Source organism: Copadichromis virginalis, linkage group LG14, assembly GCF_057382275.1.
Source record: "Copadichromis virginalis isolate Kocher_CV1m ecotype Utaka linkage group LG14, C_Virginalis_male_GT1.1, whole genome shotgun sequence".
Lineage (NCBI taxonomy): Eukaryota > Metazoa > Chordata > Actinopteri > Cichliformes > Cichlidae > Copadichromis > Copadichromis virginalis.
The window spans coordinates 5176754-5195993 of NC_140631.1; the positions used below are offsets into that span (position 1 = coordinate 5176754).

The 19240-nt window shown below is 43.6% G+C and overlaps 1 protein-coding gene and 1 pseudogene across 1 annotated transcript; one reads left to right on the top strand and one right to left on the bottom strand.

Moving 5' to 3' along the window:
- Nucleotides 1-10664: 10664 nt before the first annotated feature.
- LOC146693263 (uncharacterized) lies at nt 10665-11468 on the top strand (the record flags this gene model as incomplete). The annotated part of the gene is made up of 1 exon (XM_085429898.1): nt 10665-11468. A coding segment is annotated over one exon (630 nt), but the record flags the coding sequence as incomplete, so codon positions are not given.
- A 4294-nt stretch (nt 11469-15762) lies between these two features.
- On the bottom strand, nt 15763-17780 carry LOC146693264 (uncharacterized; annotated as a pseudogene).
- Nucleotides 17781-19240: the final 1460 nt, after the last annotated feature.

Consider the following 19240-nt stretch of genomic DNA (forward strand, 5'->3'; position numbering starts at 1 on the left):
TACTTTGTACAAACTTAATGTGTTATTGTATTTCAAATTATTGCTTCATAATGATTACAGGGCATCAGATTACTCGTTCTTGTTGTTTAATTATGAAGAATTATCATATAGAAATAAAAAAAACCTTGAAGTTGTGTGTTAACTGATGCTGTTTGAACACGCATATCTTGTCATTTAACATGTATATACTTGCCTCAACATTTCAACAAAAACATTCAACATTCACACTTTCCCTCATTCACAGTAGTGCTATGCCACACAACAAATCCTGGTATCAATCCAATACCAAGTAAATACAGGCCCATTATTGCCGATATCGGTATCAATAATTTGAAGTTATTCAGGGAGCTAATTGGGGGAGAGTAGTGTGCCATGACCTTATCGGTGTAACTTTTTGCTGAACATTGGGGGGTGGGGGTCAAGATCTCTGTCTAAATAAATAAATAAATCTGGGTAAATTCCCAGATGATTAAACATGCAACTGTTTTGCTGGTAATACCTGAAATGAGTAAAGAAAATCAACAGCCTATTTATTTATTTTTTTTTGGGGGGGGGGGGGGTTGTATTGGTTGGGTGTGATTATTGGGGTGGGTGGGTGGGGGGGGGGGCATAATTTCCATGGGCCATAATTATTATGGCCCTGCATGACCTGTGAACTGAATTCTCAATTTGCAATTTCTCGTGTGCCACAGTTGGCACACGAAGGGTTAACTGGTGGCACGGCCATAGCTGGACTGGCCATCGGGCATACGGGCATTTGCTCAGTGGCCCAATGATTTTTTTTTTTTTTGTAACGGTATAAACAATGAAAGGTGTTGGACTGGCCAGATGCTGGCCGGTGTGTAAAAATAACGCAGTTGTTTGGTGGTGGCATCTTGGAGCTTCCAGAGATTCAGTAAAATTAACAAGTGGTCTTGTTAATTTTAAGTGGTCTTTCTCATCACATAAAAAGAAAAAAGAAAACAAAAATATTCAGGAATTAGAAAAAAACATCAAATCACTAGAAGAAGCCTACGCGTCCCACCAAGATCAGGAAACATTGAACAAAATACGCAAAACAAAACTAGAATTAAATGAGATAATTGATAAAAAAACAAAATTCTTAGTACAAAGACTACGCCTACAAAATTATGAACATGGTAATAAATCCGGTCAATTTCTAGCAAACCAGCTAAAAATAAATAAAGAAAAAACAACTATATGTGCTGTTCAAGATTCATCTGGGAACACAATATATGATCCGATACAAATAAACAACATTTTCAAGGATTTCTATAAAACGTTGTATTCACCACAAATAAACCCATCTAAAAAAGAAATTGATCAGTTTTTGGACAACATAACTCTTCCAAAATTATTAGACACTCAAGCAATGGCACTGGATTCACCACTGACACCAGGTGAACTCCAGGAAGCTCTGATAAGTATGCCCAATAATAAGGCTCCAGGTCCAGACGGCTTTCCTGCAGAATTCTACAAAGAATTCTGGTCGATTCTAGCACCAGTTTTCTACAGAACGCTGTTGGAAATTAAAGAAAAGGGCAGACTTCCATCAAATATGAATTCTGCAAACATTAATCTCCTGCTAAAACCAGGCAAAGACCCTGTATATCCCTCAAGCTATCGTCCAATATCCCTTATAAATGTAGACCTTAAAATAATCTGCAAAGCTCTCTCAAAGAGACTGGAGAAAATAACCCCCCTCTTAATTCATCCTGACCAAACTGGTTTCATAAAAGGTAGGCACTCATCAACAAATACACGTAGATTACTTAATTTGATAGACTACTCATACAGTAAAAACCTAGAAACTACAATATTCTCTTTAGACGCAGAAAAAGCATTCGACAGAGTTAACTGGAAATTTCTATTTGCAACTTTACACAAATTTGGTTTTGGATCCTCTTTCATAAACTGGTTAAAAATATTATATAATTCCCCAACAGCTTGTGTTAGAACAAATGACCAGACATCCTCCAGCTTCTGTCTCTTGAGGGGCACCAGGCAGGGATGCCCACTCTCCCCTTCACTGTTTGCAATTTTTATTGAACCACTAGCAGCAGCAATTAGACAGAATTCAGTAATTAAGGGCATAAAATGCAAGACCGTGGAACATAAAATCAGCCTTTATAAAGATGATGTGTAACTCTTTCTCCAAAATTCACAAACCAATATCTCTGGGGTGATTGAATTGATAAACTCTTTTGCAAGAATATCAGATTACTCAATTAACTGGTCAAAATCTACAGTTCTACCGATTAATTGCTCCCTCCATAATTCCTCTTCTACACCACTGCAATCGGGAAATATAAAATATTTAGGTATTAATGTTTCTCCCAAGCTTGCAGATCTAACTAAATTAAACCATATCCCACTTTTAAAGAAGGTAGAAGATGATCTGGCTAGATGGAAATGTCTACCCATATCACTCATGGGAAGGGTTGCCGCTATAAAAATGATGGTCTTACCAAAAATAAATTATTTATTCTCAATGATCCCAACTAAACCGCCACAAGATTGGTTCAGATCTCTAGATTCATGTATGTCCAAATTCCTTTGGAAAAATAAACCCCCACGTATAAGCTTAAAAACACTACAAAAGACCAAGGATAAAGGAGGACTAGAACTGCCTAACTTTCAGCACTACTTCTTAGCCAACAGGCTTCAGTTTATCTCAGGATGGCTAAAACACACCCTCTTAGATGAACCTTGGCTAGATGTAGAACAAGCACTTTGCAATAATCTAGAGATCTCAGACCTACCATTTATCAGCTCAAACATCCAACGACATGAATGCTTTAAAAGCATCAACATCAGCTCTTCTCTGACAGCATGGTGGGAGTTTCTAAAATTGACAGCGTCTTCATTAATCCCATGCAAACGTACACCTATCTGGAACAACCCTGACATATTACAAAACAATAATATGATAAACTTTTCAGATTGGAGTGGTAAAGGAATCAAATATTTAGAACATATACTAGAAGGAACAGAATTTATCTCATTTGACGGACTAGTTACACAATATGGGATCAACAAGAAAAGATTTTTAGAATATCAACAAATTAAATCCATAGTAAAAAAGAAATTTAAACCGGGTCAAGTTGAACTACAAACACCACCAAGTGTGGTTCAATTTCTTACTCTTAAAACCCCCAAATTACTATCCAAAATATACAGAATGCTTTCTAAAACAGATGAATCAATATCACTTCCTATTGCAAAATGGGAAGCGGATTTATCAGTTAACTTAGACCTAAACTTCTGGTCTCAGATTTGCTTAAAAACCTTTCATCTAATTAGAAATCCCAGTCTTCAATTAATTCAATACAAAATATTACATAGAGTGCACTATACAGGTCATCGGATGTTCAAGATGGGCTTTACGTCTACCAACAACTGCTCACACTGCCAAACCAATTCACCGGACAATTATATCCACGCTCTTTGGTTCTGTCCACCAGTTCAGAAGTTTTGGCGCGAGATATGTGAAGATTTATCAAAGTGTCTGAAATGTAACATTCCAACTTCCCCCTTAGTGTGTTTGTTGGGCAGCTTAGATAATGTCACTTCAGAAAAGAATATCGCCCATATGGTTTTCACTGCCCTATGCATAGCCAAGAAAACAGTCCTCATGAACTGGAAAAATAAAAATAATCTTAATTCTAACCAATATAGAAATTATCTATTAGATTACATTAGTCTTGATACAGCCTCTGCCACCACATCAGATCAATTGCTCTGGGCTCCTTTGATCAGCTCCATCACCTAGTGGGGGTGGGGGTCATAGTTTGGTCCCGCCTTCACCGTTGTGATTGGTGTGGGGGTAGGGACAGGCTTAGGGCGTCGGGGGGTTCCCCGGAGGCATCTTCCTTGGGGGGCTCAACCCGGGGTAGCGGTCATGTCCGGTTAGGGGCTCTGTTGGCTCTCGGGTGGCTGTTTCCTCGCGGCTGCGTGCAGCGGGGCTAGGGGAGGGTCTGTGCTGACGGACGTGGGTTACTGACCTGGTAGCCTGGCTGCCCCTGGGTGGGTCCGGGATGGGCGTGAGGTTCTGGGGGCGCTCCGTCTCTGGGCTGGGGCCCGGGCCGGGCCTCGGGGGCTTGGGTCCTGGTTGGTGTGTTGCCGGGGTTGTGGGCGGGTGGGTGCATGGGGGCCCAGCCCTGGAGCAGGGTGCCGCCGGTGCATCGAGCCACCTGGGGGGGCTCTTCAACTGGTGGGGGAGATTGTCACATCTTGCAGGAGCTTTCCTCTCCTCAGGAGCTCTCTCTGCAGGAGGGGGAGATACAGGAGAGGTGGAGGAAGATCTCAGCCTGGGTGTTTATTGTCTTATGTAGTCTGGAAGATGAGTGGATGGTGGGGTGGGTGCAGTTTTCTCTGTGGTGGGGTTGGGTGGACTGTCCCGGGCTCTGTGGGGCCGGGAGGCGCTGCTGCACTGGGGCCCGGTCTGGATGGGCCTGGGCCCCCTTTCCCTGGCGGGTCGCGGAGTATGGGGGTGCCTACTGGGGTCAGCGGGGGAGCTGGCCCCAGGGAGGGGTCACTTGCCCCTCCCTTCCTTCCCTCCCCATCTCCAGCTGCCTCCCTCTTCCCGCTCCACCACAACCACCCACACACGCAGGACCTTGGAGTAGGGGTATGTCACCAGGGTGCAGAGGAGCCCACCCCCCCCTCTGTCCCCTTCTGGTTGCCTCTGCCTCAATTTTATCCCACAACTTAGACATTCACATTACTCACACTCTCATTACACATACATATAGGATCTTGGGGATGGGCGCGATACACGGAATCCAAAGTACCATCAGGGTGTACACCCCACCCCTGGCGTCGTTGCCCACCTCTCAAGGTTAAATACACGTAGACATTGAGGGCTAGCAGGAGGGACCATGCGCTTACCTGCTGCTCTCTGGCAGGTAGCTCCAAGCCCTCCTGGGTTTTAAATGCACCTTAGAACACACATGCATCAACACTACAATGAGCGGGTGGAGGGAGGTTTGGAGTCTTCTCTCACCCCCATTCTCTGCGACCTGCTGGAGCAGGGGGGCTAGGAGGAGGAGTTGGCCGTCCGACTGCGGTCTGGAGTGTGGGGCCTCCCTGCTGCTGCGGAGTCGGGGGGGTCTGCCTCCCCCCACCGCAGGGAAAAGGGTAACACCACCTGGGTCTGGGTGCAGTTCCCCCTCCAGGGGCAAGGGTACCTAGACCCGGTTTGTAGAGTACGCTTGGGGAGTGTGATCGTGTGTACAGCGTCTCTTTATGTCTGTCTCCACGTTGGTTGAGTGTGGAGTAAGTGCATATGAGAGCATGAGGGTGGGAATGGATGTTTGTATATGTGTGTGCCTGTATGTCTGTGTCTATATGTCAGGTTGGGTGTCAGGCGCCACCTCTCTGGGGACATCTCAGGCCCTCCAAGGTTTGGAGGCCTATCTCCCCCTACCACCACTTCCCCTGCCAGTGGCGGACTCCCTCAGACATCGGTGCGTTGGTGGTTCTTTGTGTCCGGGGATGGGCGTCCAGGTACACACCGGCTCACTCCTTGGCGGCCGCTTATCGGGGCCTGGAGCCTGGGGCTCGCTCGGGCCACTTCGGAGGTGGGGTGCCCCTGGCCTCTCGGCCTGGGGCTCGGTCACTCAGGCGCGGCTGGCTGCCGGCGGAGCTCACGGGCGCGTCACTGCAACTCCCCCTGGCTTCTGCTCCGCGGCTGCTGAGTGAGCCCTCATCTGGGACTCTCCTCAGCTCTTTCTGGGACAGTGGTGCGGCTGCCCCTCTGTTGGTCTTCCTTGGTCTCTTGTGTTCTGGGGGCCTCTGGATGTCTGGAGTTTTGATCTCCTCCATACCTGCTTCATACCCTGGAGGACGGGGCTGTGGCCCCCCCACACCCTCTAGCAGATCATTACATGAAGGAACCTTTTAAAAAAACAAGCGCGTCCATGCTCACAGGTGTACACACGGGTGATCACACCCACAAACTACACCCTTTTTGGCTTCTACCTCAAAGCACACTGTGTTCTGTTGATCTTATGTGCTGCACAATAATGTTTAACATTTAGTATTTACTGTCATATTCCCATATATCATTGTGATGTTGTTTATTCTATTACTCTTGTTCTCTTCTGCTTGTTTTCTTTTTTCTTTCTCAGCAGGTGATCCAGGTGATTGATATATGCATTTTTTATTTCATTTTTTTTTCTGCTCATTCTGTTGGTTTTTGTTTTTTGCCCTTCTCCCCCGTCCCTCTTCTCAGCTGTTTCTCTTTCCCTCTTTCTTTCTCCCCTTCTTTCCCCCAGTCAAGTCTGTCCCGTATTCAGTAAATGAAAATAAAATAAACAATAAAAGGTGAATCAAATGGACCATTATGGCAAGGCTGGGATGGTCAGTTTGGTAAAGTAAATCCGTTGGGCATCTTTCTTTGCCTTTAGACAACAATTCTGATGCAAAAGAGCCAAACGGGACAGGCAAAAAAAAAAAAAAAAATTAACAAGTGGTGGAGGCCAGCAGGTGGATGAGGGAGATCGGAGGCAGGACGAGGAGAGACCCGGGGCGGCCGCCGGTCCGAGCGTCAGGTGAACTGAACTTCAGGTAAGAAGTTATGACCTGCAGTCTATCTGGGTCAGATATAAACCAAGTTTAGGTGGAGTTTATTTTCGTTGTGCTGACTTTTTACAGTCAGTTACAATAACTCGTATGCGTACTAGCTAGCATGATGGAGTTTCTATACAGCTGGGTGGGTGCTTTGATGTTACTGATGTTGAACTTTATTTAATTCATAAGGTTAGTTAGTAGAGTTGCCAACCGTCCCGTAAAAAGACGGAATCCTCCCGCATTCAGAGAAAATATTACGCCTTTCGTGTTAAGCTGAGAGGGAACACAGTTTGTCCCGGACTTCAGCTAGAATGGAAAAGACACAAAGCTGGAGTTATTTTGTGTCTTTGCTGCACAGCTGCCTCTTCTCCTTTCATTCTCTCCCCTCCCTCTCCTGTTGCTACTTCAATCATGAAACTGATCAATGATCAGCTGATTGGCTTTTCTCTCTTGTTTGTTTATCGCTCACTTTGCGCCAGAAAGAGGAAACCGGCGGATGTCGAGCTAAACAACAGCAGCACGTTTAAGCTTGATCAGCTGTTGTTAGAATTTATTTAATATTAATTTCTAGTGTCAGCTGATGTTTGCTGGAGCCACAGCTGTAAAGCTGCTGGTCATGATATTGGTTTGTATATGTGGTGAGAGGGAAACATGAAGATGAAACCAGGAGATGTCCTTACTGGATCATCAGAGCTGAACAGGTGAAGGAGAAACAGGTTTACCTTTTAGGTGACATGAATGAGTTGAAGGGAAGTTATGAACTGTTTCTGAAAGACAAATAACACCAATATCATTTTCTAAGTAGCTGACAGCTGGTAACTGTGCAGGGGCGGATCTAGCAAAGTTTTGCCAGGGGGGCCAGGTGGGGCATTAACAAGGAGAGGGGGGCACAAAGAAATACTTTCTTATTTTCATTTAAAATGTCTGGCTGTTATTAAATAATTATCTGAAGCTTACAACCAAAGTTTTTATCTGATGTAAAATGTATAGAAATCATACATATATACCAACAAGACTGTGCATCACTGTCACAACAGCGTTTGTTTTCATTCAAAGGCTTTATGGCTTTAATACCTGGTGGGCCGGTCTTTAGTCAAAATGCCCGGGCTGTTTTTTTGTCCCAGTCCAGCCCTGTGCACGACACACAGTGAGTTAATCTGAGAGGGTGCATTAAAAAATAAATGGCCACGCCAGCGGTGCACATCGCAAATCAGCTCGCATAGACACATTAGTTGTGCCTCTTCTTAATGACGGTATCTTAACTAACAACCCCAACTACCAGATTCTACTTGTAATTGGCTAAAAATAATTTCACCTACTGGTGAGGGGGACGTTGTTAGCTTTCCACATTCTGACACTTCAAAAGCTTCAGGAGCTCTCCGCTCAGCACAGCATCAGCACCATGGAGATACACGGACTCGAGACACAATGCATTTTTGGGACTTTCAGGCATATGGACCAGTGTTTTATTTTCTAATCAAACCAGAAATCTTTAATGAGCTGCTGGATTTGTCTCGCATTAACTGGCTGAGTTAATGCCAGTTAATGCAACATCGAAGCAGCTGGAATCCACAGCTGTGCGTGTTCATGGAGCTGCATTTTCACCTGCTGGACATCACTACCTGACAAGTTTAACTGTCTTCAGAACATTGCAGAGGCATTATTGACAGTATTTGGCTCTAATGTCTGTGTGAGCAGGTTTTCTCTCACATGAATTCAATTCAATTCAATTTTATTTATATAGCGCCAAATCACAACAAAAGTCGCCTCAAGGCGCTTCATAGATACAGAGAAAAACCCAACAATCATATGACCCCCTATGAGCACTTTGGCGACAGTGGGAAGGAAAAACTCCCTTTTAACAGGAAGAAACCTTCAGCAGAACCAGGCTCAGGGAGGGGCGGGGCCATCTGCTGCGACCGGTTGGGGTGAGAGAAGGAAGACAGGATAAAAGACATGCTGTGGAAGAGAGACAGAGATTAATAACAGATATGATTTAATGCAGAGAGGTCTGTTAATACATAGTGAGTGAGAAAGGTTACTGGAAAGGAAAAACTCAATGCATCATGGGAATCCCCGGGAGCCTATGTCTATTGCAGCATAACTAAGGGAGGATTCAGGGTCACCTGGTCCAGCCCTAACTATATGCTTTAGCAAAAAGGAAAGTTTGAAGCCTAATCTTAAAAGTAGAGATAGTGTCTGTCTCCTGAATCCAAACTGGAAGCTGGTTCCACAGAAGAGGGGCCTGAAAACTGAAGGCTCTGCCTCCCATTCTACTTTTAAATACTCTAGGAACAACAAGTAGGCCTGCAGAGCAAGAGCGAAGTGCTCTAATAGGGTGATATGGTACTACAAGGTCATTAAGATAAGATGGGGCCTGATTATTTAAGACCTTGTATGTGAGGAGCAGGATTTTGAATTTAATTCTGGATTTAACAGGAAGCCAATGAAGGGAAGCCAAAACAGGAGAAATATGCTCTCTCTTTCTAGTCCCTGTCAGGACTCTTGCTGCAGCATTTTGGATTAACTGAAGGCTTTTCAGTGAGTTTTTTGGACATCCTGATAATAATGAATGAGTGTCCTCAGGTAGCCGTCTGAATGCTGGACACTCGTAGACCTGTGTCTCTGAGTGGGAGACCAGAGATCATATTAACATGTGTGTCTCTGTATTAACAGACATGCCATATTGGCTTAGTTAATTTTTCTTATCATTCTTGTGAGGAGACCATAAATAGCATTTGTATTTTCTGTTGTACAGTTCATTTGTTGTTATGGATAACAAGTGTCTTTCTTTTGTTTCAAAATAGCTGATAACTATTCGCTGATAGCTGTCAACATCTGCAAACAAATATAATTCTAGAAAGTGGTTCTATATAGTGTGTAACTGTTAATATAGAGCGTTATTAAATTTATTGCTAATGCAATCATATGGCACACTGACCTCTGAGGAAATTTTAAATGGCACTCATCATCAGAAAGGTTGCCGACCCCTGCTTTAAAGTGAGGAAGATTTCATGAGTGTGAACATTTCAGGTGAAATATGTCAAACTTTAGAAACATCAATTTTGGGCAATTTTTGTTTGAAAAATGCTTAAAAACACTCAATTTAATGCACGCGCCATGGAAACGACGTCACTCATTAGAACCTGCGGGAGGCTGACGTCTGACGTCAGTGCGGTCATCCTGGAGTCCTGTTTTTGTATGTGGAGGGTTTGAGTTTACATGTTTTAGCAACTGGCCCTGAATTAGACGATAAAGTTAATAAATTACGAATCTGTATAGAAGCATGATGGAGCTGTGAGAGTTCACAGAGGCACTCGTTGCGTTTATAAAGCTGGGAAATTTTGAGGGAGGTTAGGGAGTCCTCGGAGATGTGGCCAAAATTTGATCTTGCACGCATTATGTGCAAAATCAGTTATAGCTACTGATGCTGAATTAAGTATATCATATTTATGTGAGTGCATTGTATATTGCCGTGTCTGTACAGGTGTCCAGATGTATGTTATGTGCTCGGTGAGAAATTGAAACTGTGTGCATGCAATAAGCAGGTTGGAGGTTTCTCACCTGACTTTAGCTGTTTTATTTCCAACAGACTGATGCTTAAATAAAATAAGAATAAGTGCTGAACATGAATTCATTATTAAACATCACTGAAACTCTATGCAGCCTTACTGACAATGTGTCCATAATTCACAAATATTATGGATGACATTCATTTATCATGAAATGTTGTTCACAGTCACCAAGAACACACAAAGTTATTCTTTACTATGAGCTGTACATTTTTAATTTACATGCAGCTAAAATGTGAATTTGCAAATGAATTCTATCAGCAGGACATTTTTACTGTTTAAACATGCTAACAAGCAGAGTTTGGTGCTGTGATCTTTGGTTTAAAACATGAAATTTAGTCATTTACAGTGCAAAGCCATTTTTCTCACCTTCTACCAATCTTAAGGCTTTCATAAAGAGTGAGTTCTGCTGCGGGCCTCTCATTGTCTGTGTGTAGAAATAGCATATGATGATATAAAGCCATGTTTTGACATTTAAATCCGTAATTTGTCTGATTATGTCACGATTAACACAGATGATCTTTTTGTTTTCTCGTAGCTGAGCTGGTGAGTCCTGTCAGCATACGCCAGATGTTAATCTCCAACCTGAGGAACCGTCCTTTGAGCCCCAGCCATGTGGACTCTATGAAAAATCTGGTCCTCCCGTTAAACCACAACCTGGTTACGGGGACGAAGGCGTTTCCTTATATTGCCTTCAGGGGATTCTTTAACAAACTGCTGCTGACGACACCTTTCACCCATGTGCCAGAGAGCCAGTTGGAGAACACCACTCCATCTCCTCCTACCAACTCACCAGCTGGTTTAATGGTGCCGCCTGCAGGGTCCCACCTCCATTCATGGTTCCTCACACCTCTGCTTCCAGAGAAAGCAGATCTTTCTGTCCTCAAGGCAGATCAGAGGAACTGCGTCTGCACCCTGGATGTCGATGGCGACACCATCACCAGAGTCATTTCCACTGTGTATTGCACAGAGGAAAGGGAAATGACAAATCGATGGAGAGTTACGGACTACACCTCTGACGGCAGAGTAATCATGTCGGTGCTCTGCCAGTTTCTGAAGAGGTTTACACAGGGTGCAAAGAGGGAGCCTGCAGAGGAGGAGAGCAGCAGCAGGAGCCCCACTCCACCAAGGAAACGTCTCCGGCTGTGATCAGCAATGAAGCCTTTCCTGGACATATGGAACATGGATGTTACATATGGATGTTTCCTCGTGCTTTGGAGCAAACTTTCTAACTCCTCATGTCTGCGCTGTGTCTGGAAAGGCTGGAAACATCTCTCCATCTTACACAGAGACCATCATGATGTGGCTAGTCTGAGGAGTTATTTCTGTACATATGTATATAGTTTTTTTTTTATTATTGAGATACACAGGTCAGCGTTTTCAGTGCGTCTTGCACTTTTCTTTATTTCTTGGTGCTGGCCTGTGTGTTTGATATGACTGCAAGGACTACAAGACTGACTTTATTATGTAATCTGCGTAAAATGAACCAATAATCCATGAAGACAGTGCAAAGTGTAAATTATCATCTTCTGCATCTCAGACATTGGCGAGAATGAACAATGTGGTAAGTAAAAAGTAATGTTCTGTCTCTAAAATGATGTCCCAAAATATTAGAAAACATCTAGTCCAGCCTAGAAGTAATAAATGCATGAAGTAGTTTTTCAGCGTCACTCTGAGACAGGATATTTCTTATTTCAGAGATATTACACAAAGATTGGAATTGGAAGAAATCAGTTCTAGATATTTGTTTAATATGTGCATTGAAGGACATGTCCTGGTCAAAAATGACTCCAAGGTTCCTCACAGTGTTACTGGAGGCCAAGGTAATGCCATCCAGAGTAAGAGTCTGCTTAGATACCATATTTCTAAGATTTTCAGGGCGAGTACAATAACCTCAGTTTGATCTGAATTTAGAAGCAGAAAATTAGAGGCCATCCAGGTCTTTATGTCTTTAAGACATTCCTGCAGTTTAACTAATTGGTGTGTGTTATCTGGCTTCATAGATAAATAAAGTTGGGTGTCCTCTGCATAGCAGTGAAAATGTATACTATGCCTTCTGATGATACTGCATTTAAATTGTAAACAGAATTGGTCCTAGCACATCCATAATTAACCTTAGATAAATATGATACAAACCACTGCAGAAATCAATAGGATGCTCTAATTGCTTTAATAAAATATTACGGTCAAAAGTTTTGAACGTTGCACTGAGGCCATGAGAAGATGATGTGTAACCTTCACTAAAGCTGTTTCTGTGCTGTGCTCTGAAATCTGACTGAAACTGTTCAAATAAGCCATTCCTCTGAAAATTATCTGTTAGCTTTTTAAAAATTATTTTTTCAAGAATTTTTGAGATAAAAGGAAGGTTGGCGATTCGCCTCTAACTAGGTAGGACAGCAGGGTCAAGAGATGGCTTTTTAAATCAGTGTTTGGGTTTTTTTGTGTGTCTATGTACAGAAAAGAAGTCTGAACAGACCAACGACCTGCCAGAGAAATCCTCCTCCAAGCGCTCTGCTTCTCCATCCGTGGAGCTGCAGCTCAACGCTGGCCGGCTGCAGCTTGACGGTCTTCCTCCGGGGGCCGGAGCTGCAGGTCCTGGTCTACGAGTGGCCCAGGTACAACTATTGGACCGCAGAACCAGCAGCAGGCCAATCAGCCGACCTGGGACTCCAAATTCCAACACTTCATCCACCCCAACCCCCTCAGAGGAGCAGAACGATGGAGAGGAGGAGGCAGCAGAGCCTGAGGATGAAGTTCAGGGTGCAGAGCTTGAGAGTTCTACAGTTTCTGCTCTGACCCGACATAGAATCAGAATCAGAATCAGAATCAGAATACTTTATTGATCCCTGGGGGAAATTATTTTTTGTTACAGTGCTCCATTTTAAACCAACATTAAGACAAGACAGACAATACGCTAACTAAGAATAGTACAATATATACATATATATACATACATACATACATAAGTCACTTATAAATAAATATTTGGAAAAGAAACATGTGTAGCTGTAGCAGCAAACAGTGTGTTAAGTGGATGCGTTGTACAGGGAGATGGCCACAGGCAGGAATGATTTCCTGTGTCGTTCAGTGGTGCTTTTCGGTAATCTCAGTCTCTCACTGAACGAGCTCCTGTGACTGACCAACATGTCATGGAGTGGGTGGGAGGTGTTATCCAACATTGTCTTTATCTTGGACAGCATCCGCCTCTCCGACACCACCTTGAGGGAGTCCAGCTCCATCCCCACAACATTGCTGGCCTTACGGATCAGTTTATTAAGTCTGTTGGCATCTGCGACCCTCAGCCTGCTCCCCCAGCATGCAACAGCATAGAGGATCGCACTGGCCACAACAGACTCATAGAAAATCCTCAGCATTTTCTGGCAGATGTTGAAGGACCTCAGTCGCCTCAAAAAATAGAGACGACTCTGGCCCTTCCTGTAAAGTGCTGTGGTGTTTTTAGCCCAGTCCAGTTTATTGTCAATGTGTACTCCAAGGTATTTATAGTCCTCCACAATGTCAACACTGACCCCCTGGATTGAAACAGGGGTCAAGTGTTTCCTGGTCTTCCTGAAGTCCACGATCAGTTCCTTGGTCTTTGCCACGTTGAGCTGCAGATGATTCTGCTCACACCACGTGACAAAGGAGTCGACCACAGCCCGGTACTCTGTCTCATCATCCCTGCTGATGCATCCAACCACCGCAGAGTCATCAGAAAATTTCTGAAGATGGCAGGTCTCTGTGCAGTGGCTGAAGTCTGTGGTGTAGAGGGTGAAGAGGAAGGGGGAGAGGACAGTCCCCTGTGGTGCCCCTGTGTTGCTAATCATAGCGGCTGCTATGGAGAGAAACCCCACTCAGTTTCAGCTGGATTCAGGATGTCATCGCTCTCCAGTGCAGTATCATGCGACACCTATCCATCAAACATAAGGCCTCATCAACAGAGTGGCACTTTGAGCAGAAAGCAAATACACAATCAAGTGGAGCATCAGAGGACATGAAAACTCAGGCCTCATTAGAAAGGACTTCTTCCCCTGACCCCTGCTCTAAAGCTTGCAGTACACCCAGTGACTCCCAGGGGGCCTCTCTTTCCAAGGAAAGCCCATCAGTTCAATTCAATTCAATTCAATTTTATTTATATAGCGCCAAATCACAACAAAAGTCGCCTCAAGGCGCTTCATAGATACAGAGAAAAACCCAACAATCATATGACCCCCTATGAGCACTTTGGCGACAGTGGGAAGGAAAAACTCCCTTTTAACAGGAAGAAACCTTCAGCAGAACCAGGCTCAGGGAGGGGCGGGGCCATCTGCTGCGACCGGTTGGGGTGAGAGAAGGAAGACAGGATAAAAGACATGCTGTGGAAGAGAGACAGAGGTTAATAACAGATATGATTTAATGCAGAGAGGTCTGTTAATACATAGTGAGTGAGAAAGGAGACTGGAAAGGAAAAACTCAATGCATCATGGGAATCCCCGGGAGCCTATGTCTATTGCAGCATAACTAAGGGAGGATTCAGGGTCACCTGGTCCAGCCCCTAACTATATGCTTTAGCAAAAAGGAAAGTTTTAAGCCTAATCTTAAAAGTAGAGATAGTGTCTGTCTCCTGAATCCAAACTGGAAGCTGGTTCCACAGAAGAGGGGCCTGAAAACTGAAGGCTCTGCCTCCCATTCTACTTTTAAATACTCTAGGAACAACAAGTAGGCCTGCAGAGCAAGAGCGAAGTGCTCTAATAGGGTGATATGGTACTACAAGGTCATTAAGATAAGATGGGGCCTGATTATTTAAGACCTTGTATGTGAGGAGCAGGATTTTGAATTCAATTCTGGATTTAACAGGAAGCCAATGAAGGGAAGCCAAAACAGGAGAAATATGCTCTCTCTTTCTAGTCCCTGTCAGGACTCTTGCTGCAGCATTTTGGATTAACTGAAGGCTTTTCAGTGAGTTTTTTGGACATCCTGATGATAATGAATTACAGTAGTCCAGCCTGGAAGTAATAAATGCATGAACTAGTTTTTCAGCGTCACTCTGAGACAGGATATTTCTAATTTTAGAGATATTGCGCAAATGGAAGAAAGCAGTCTTACATATTTGTTTAATATGTGCGTTGAAAGACATATCCTGGTCAAAAATGACTCCAAGGTTCCTCACAGTGTTACTGGAGGCCAAGGTAATGCCATCCAGAGTAAGAATCTGGTTGGATACCATATTTCTAAGATTTTCAGGGCCGAGTACAATAACCTCAGTTTTATCTGAATTAAGAAGCAGAAAGTTAGCGGCCATCCAGGTCTTTATGTCTTTAAGACATTCCTGCAGTTTAACTAATTGGTGTGTGTGCTATCTGGCTTCATGAACAGATGGAGTTGGGTGTCCTCTGCATAGCAATGAAAATGTATGCTATGTCTTCTAATGATGCTGCCTAAGGGAAGCTTGTATAATATAAACAGAATTGGTCCTAGCACTGAACCCTGTGGAACTCCATAATTAACCTCAGTGTGTGAAGAGGACTCTCCATTTACATGCACAAATTGGAGTCTATGAGATAGATATGATACAAACCACTGCAGCACAGTACCTGTAATACCTACAGCATGTTCTAATCGCTCTAATAGGATATTATGGTCGACAGTATCGAACGCTGCACTGAAGTCTAGCAGGACAAGCACAGAGATGAGTCCACTGTCAGAGGCCATAAGAAGATCATTTGTAACCTTCACTAAAGCTGTTTCTGTGCTGTGATGAGCTCTGAAACCTGACTGAAACTCTTCAAATAAACCATTCCTCTGCAGATGATCTGTTAGCTGTTTGACAACTACTCTTTCAAGGATGTTTGATATGAAAGGAAGGTTGGAGATTGGCCTATAATTAGCTAAGACTGCTGGGTCTAGAGATGCTTTTTGAGTAAAGGTTTAACTACAGCCAGCTTGAAGGCCTGTGGTACATAGCCGATTATTAGAGATAGGTTGATCATATTTAAGATCGAAGCATTAATTAATGGCAGGACTTCTTTGAGCAGTTTTGTAGGAATGGGGTCTAAAAGACACGTTGATGGTTTGGAGGAAGTAATTATTGAAGTTAACTCAGAAAGATCAATTGGAGAAAAAGAGTCTAACTTAACATCAATGGTACTAAGAGTAGCTGTAGATAATATTACATCTGTGGGATGATTATTGGTAATTTTTTCTCTAATGATAAAAATTTTATTTGTGAAGAAGTTCATGAAGTCAGTACTAGTTAACGTTAAAGGGATGGTTGGCTCAAAAGAGCTCTGACTTTTTGTCAGCCTGGCTACAGAGCTGAAGAGAAACCTGGGGTTGTTCTTATTTTCTTCAATCAGTGATGAATAGTAAAATGTTCTGGCTTTGCGGAGGGCTTTCTTATAAAGCAGCAAACTATTTCTCCAGGCAAAATGATGATCCTCTAAATTTGTGACACGCCATTTCCTCTCCAGATTACGAGTCATCTGCTTTAGGGTACGTGTTTGAGAATTATACCACAGAGTCAGGTACTTCTGATTTGAGGCCTTAGTTTTCACAGGAGCTACAGTATCCAGAGTCGTACGTAGTGAGGAGGTGAAATTATTAACAAGATAATCGACCTCTGTTGGGGTAGTGTTCAGATAGCTGCTCTGCTCTGTGTTGGTACAGGGCATTGAAGATGATAACAGTGGGTGGATTATATTCTTAAACTTAGTTACAGCGCTTTCAGAAAGACATCTACTTTGATAAAGTCTACTCTCCACCGCTGTGTAATCAATTATGGTAAATGTAAATGTTATCAGGAAATGATCAGACAGGAGAGGGTTTTCAGGAAACACTGTTAAATGTTCAGTTTCTATGCCATATGTTAAAACAAGATCTAGAGTGTGATTAAAGTGGTGGGTGGGTTCTTTTACATTTTGAGAGAAGCCAATTGAGTCTAAAAACAGATTAAATGCCATGTTGAGGCTGTCACTTTTAGCATCTACATGGATGTTAAAATCACCCACAATAATTATTTTATCTGAGCTCAGAACTAAATCAGATAAAAAGTCTGAGAAATCAGACAGGAACTCTGTGTAAGGCCCAGGTGGACGATAGATGATAACAAGTAAGACTGATTTCTGAGTTTCACAGCTGGGGTGGACAATGTTAAGCATCAGGCTTTCAAATGAATTAAAAGTCTGTCTTGGTCTTTCATTAATTAATAGGCTGGTGTGAAAATTTGCTGCCACACCGCCCCCTCGGCCTGTGCTTCAAGATTTCTGGTAGTTTAAATGAATCAACACCCCCGACTCATTCTAACTAACATAATCATCCTGCTGCAACCAGGTTTCTGTAAGGCAGAGTAAATCGATTTGTTGATCAATTATTAAGTCATGTACTAACAGAGACTTGGAGGAGAGAGACCTAATATTTAATAATCCACATTTCACTGTTTTACTCTTTGGTTCAGATGTGGATACTGTATTGTTCTTTCTTTGTAATTGTTTATGTTTAAGTTGTTTGTTGCTGGCTTTTAGTTTGTTTTTTGTCTTTTTGGAAGCTGACACAGTCTCTATGGAGATGGGTTTTTGGGGGGTAGCAGGAGGAGAGAAGCTGCAGAGAGGCGTGTAAGACTGCAACTCTGCTTCCTGGTCCCAACTCTGGACGCGGACTCATCAGGGCTAGTTCTTTGCAAATGCACCGTGACACCATGTCAGAACTGTAGGAAACCTAATGGGCCTCTGGAATTGGTTCAGCCTCCCAGAGCCAATGGATAGAAACGGTTAAGAAGGAACCCGAGAGCACTGTAAATGCATGTGCCCAACAGAACTGCCCCACTGCCCCCACGATATGGCCCCACAGTGGCCAACAGAACCACAGGAGCCAGACAGAGCCCCAGGAGGAGTGTGTGAGCACCGATGAAAAGCCCTCCTTCTCAATCGCCAGCAGTTCCTTCACAGATGCACCATCTAGAGGCAGCCAGGAGCACGACACAGTAAAGTTTGGATCAGCACCTACTCCAGGTACACATCAGAAATGTCAAAGCTGCAGTCTTAATGTATCACTTTATACAGCTAATAATAAGAATAAGAATAATATTAATCATGATAATAATAATAATAATAATTTATTCTAATAATACTTTAAAGTGTAAGAGATAATGTACAGTAGCTATAGTGAATACGATTTGATCAACTGGTCTCTGAATGCTATTGACACCCTTTTGTCAATGAGAAGTTTGGGCTCGGGAGAGCCCGAGTGCCCTGGAGGGACTTTCCCTGCCGGATACACGATGGACGGGTGACAGACATGGAGGATCGTGTGCCTGGCGGGACTGTCGATCGAGGACGCTGAAGATATCTACCTATTCGGAACCATGATAACAGGGTTCTTGCTGATCGGAGCTGGCTTGGCCCTGGCTTATCGGAGAATTAAGAAAGCGGAACCGGCTGTTCAAACCCCCCCCCCCAAGGCTGCCCGCTGGGATTGAAATGATGGGACGAGGTGCGGCTTCTCAGAATGGGCTCACTGAATGCAGCATGGTTAAGAGCTTGGAGGAGCTAACGGCTGCAGTCAAGGCTCAGAATAACACCTCTGAGCGTATATTGAATTACATCAGGGAAGAATCCACTTGGAACAACACCTCTGGGCGGAAGCTGGATTACATCGCGGATCAGTTGGCTGCGGTCGTGAGGTCTCAGAATCTGCTCTGTGAGCAAAAGACTGAAAAGACCACGGAACTGAAGGTAAATAACATCATGGAGAAACTCACAACTACCCAACGGGAGATTGAGAGACCAGTGTCGGTGTTAAAAACAGCTTGAAATTCTCATGAGTTGTTTGTAAAAGAAAAATCACCATTATAATAATGCGTAGCCTCATTCCTCAAAGAGTATGAGGCAAGCCGTCAGGCAACTCAGGAGAGGAAAGCCTGATCTGTGTACAGTGGGGCGCTGCTGACCTTAACTGAGAATATTGTCAGGTGTTGAAAGGAATACTTGGAGGACCTCCTTATCTTCTATAGAGGAAGCAGAGGGGGATGACTCGTCCATCACAGGGGGGTGAGGCCAATGAGGCAATTGAACAACTTCTTGGTGGCAGAGGCCCTGGGGTGAATAAGGTTTGCCATGAGTTCC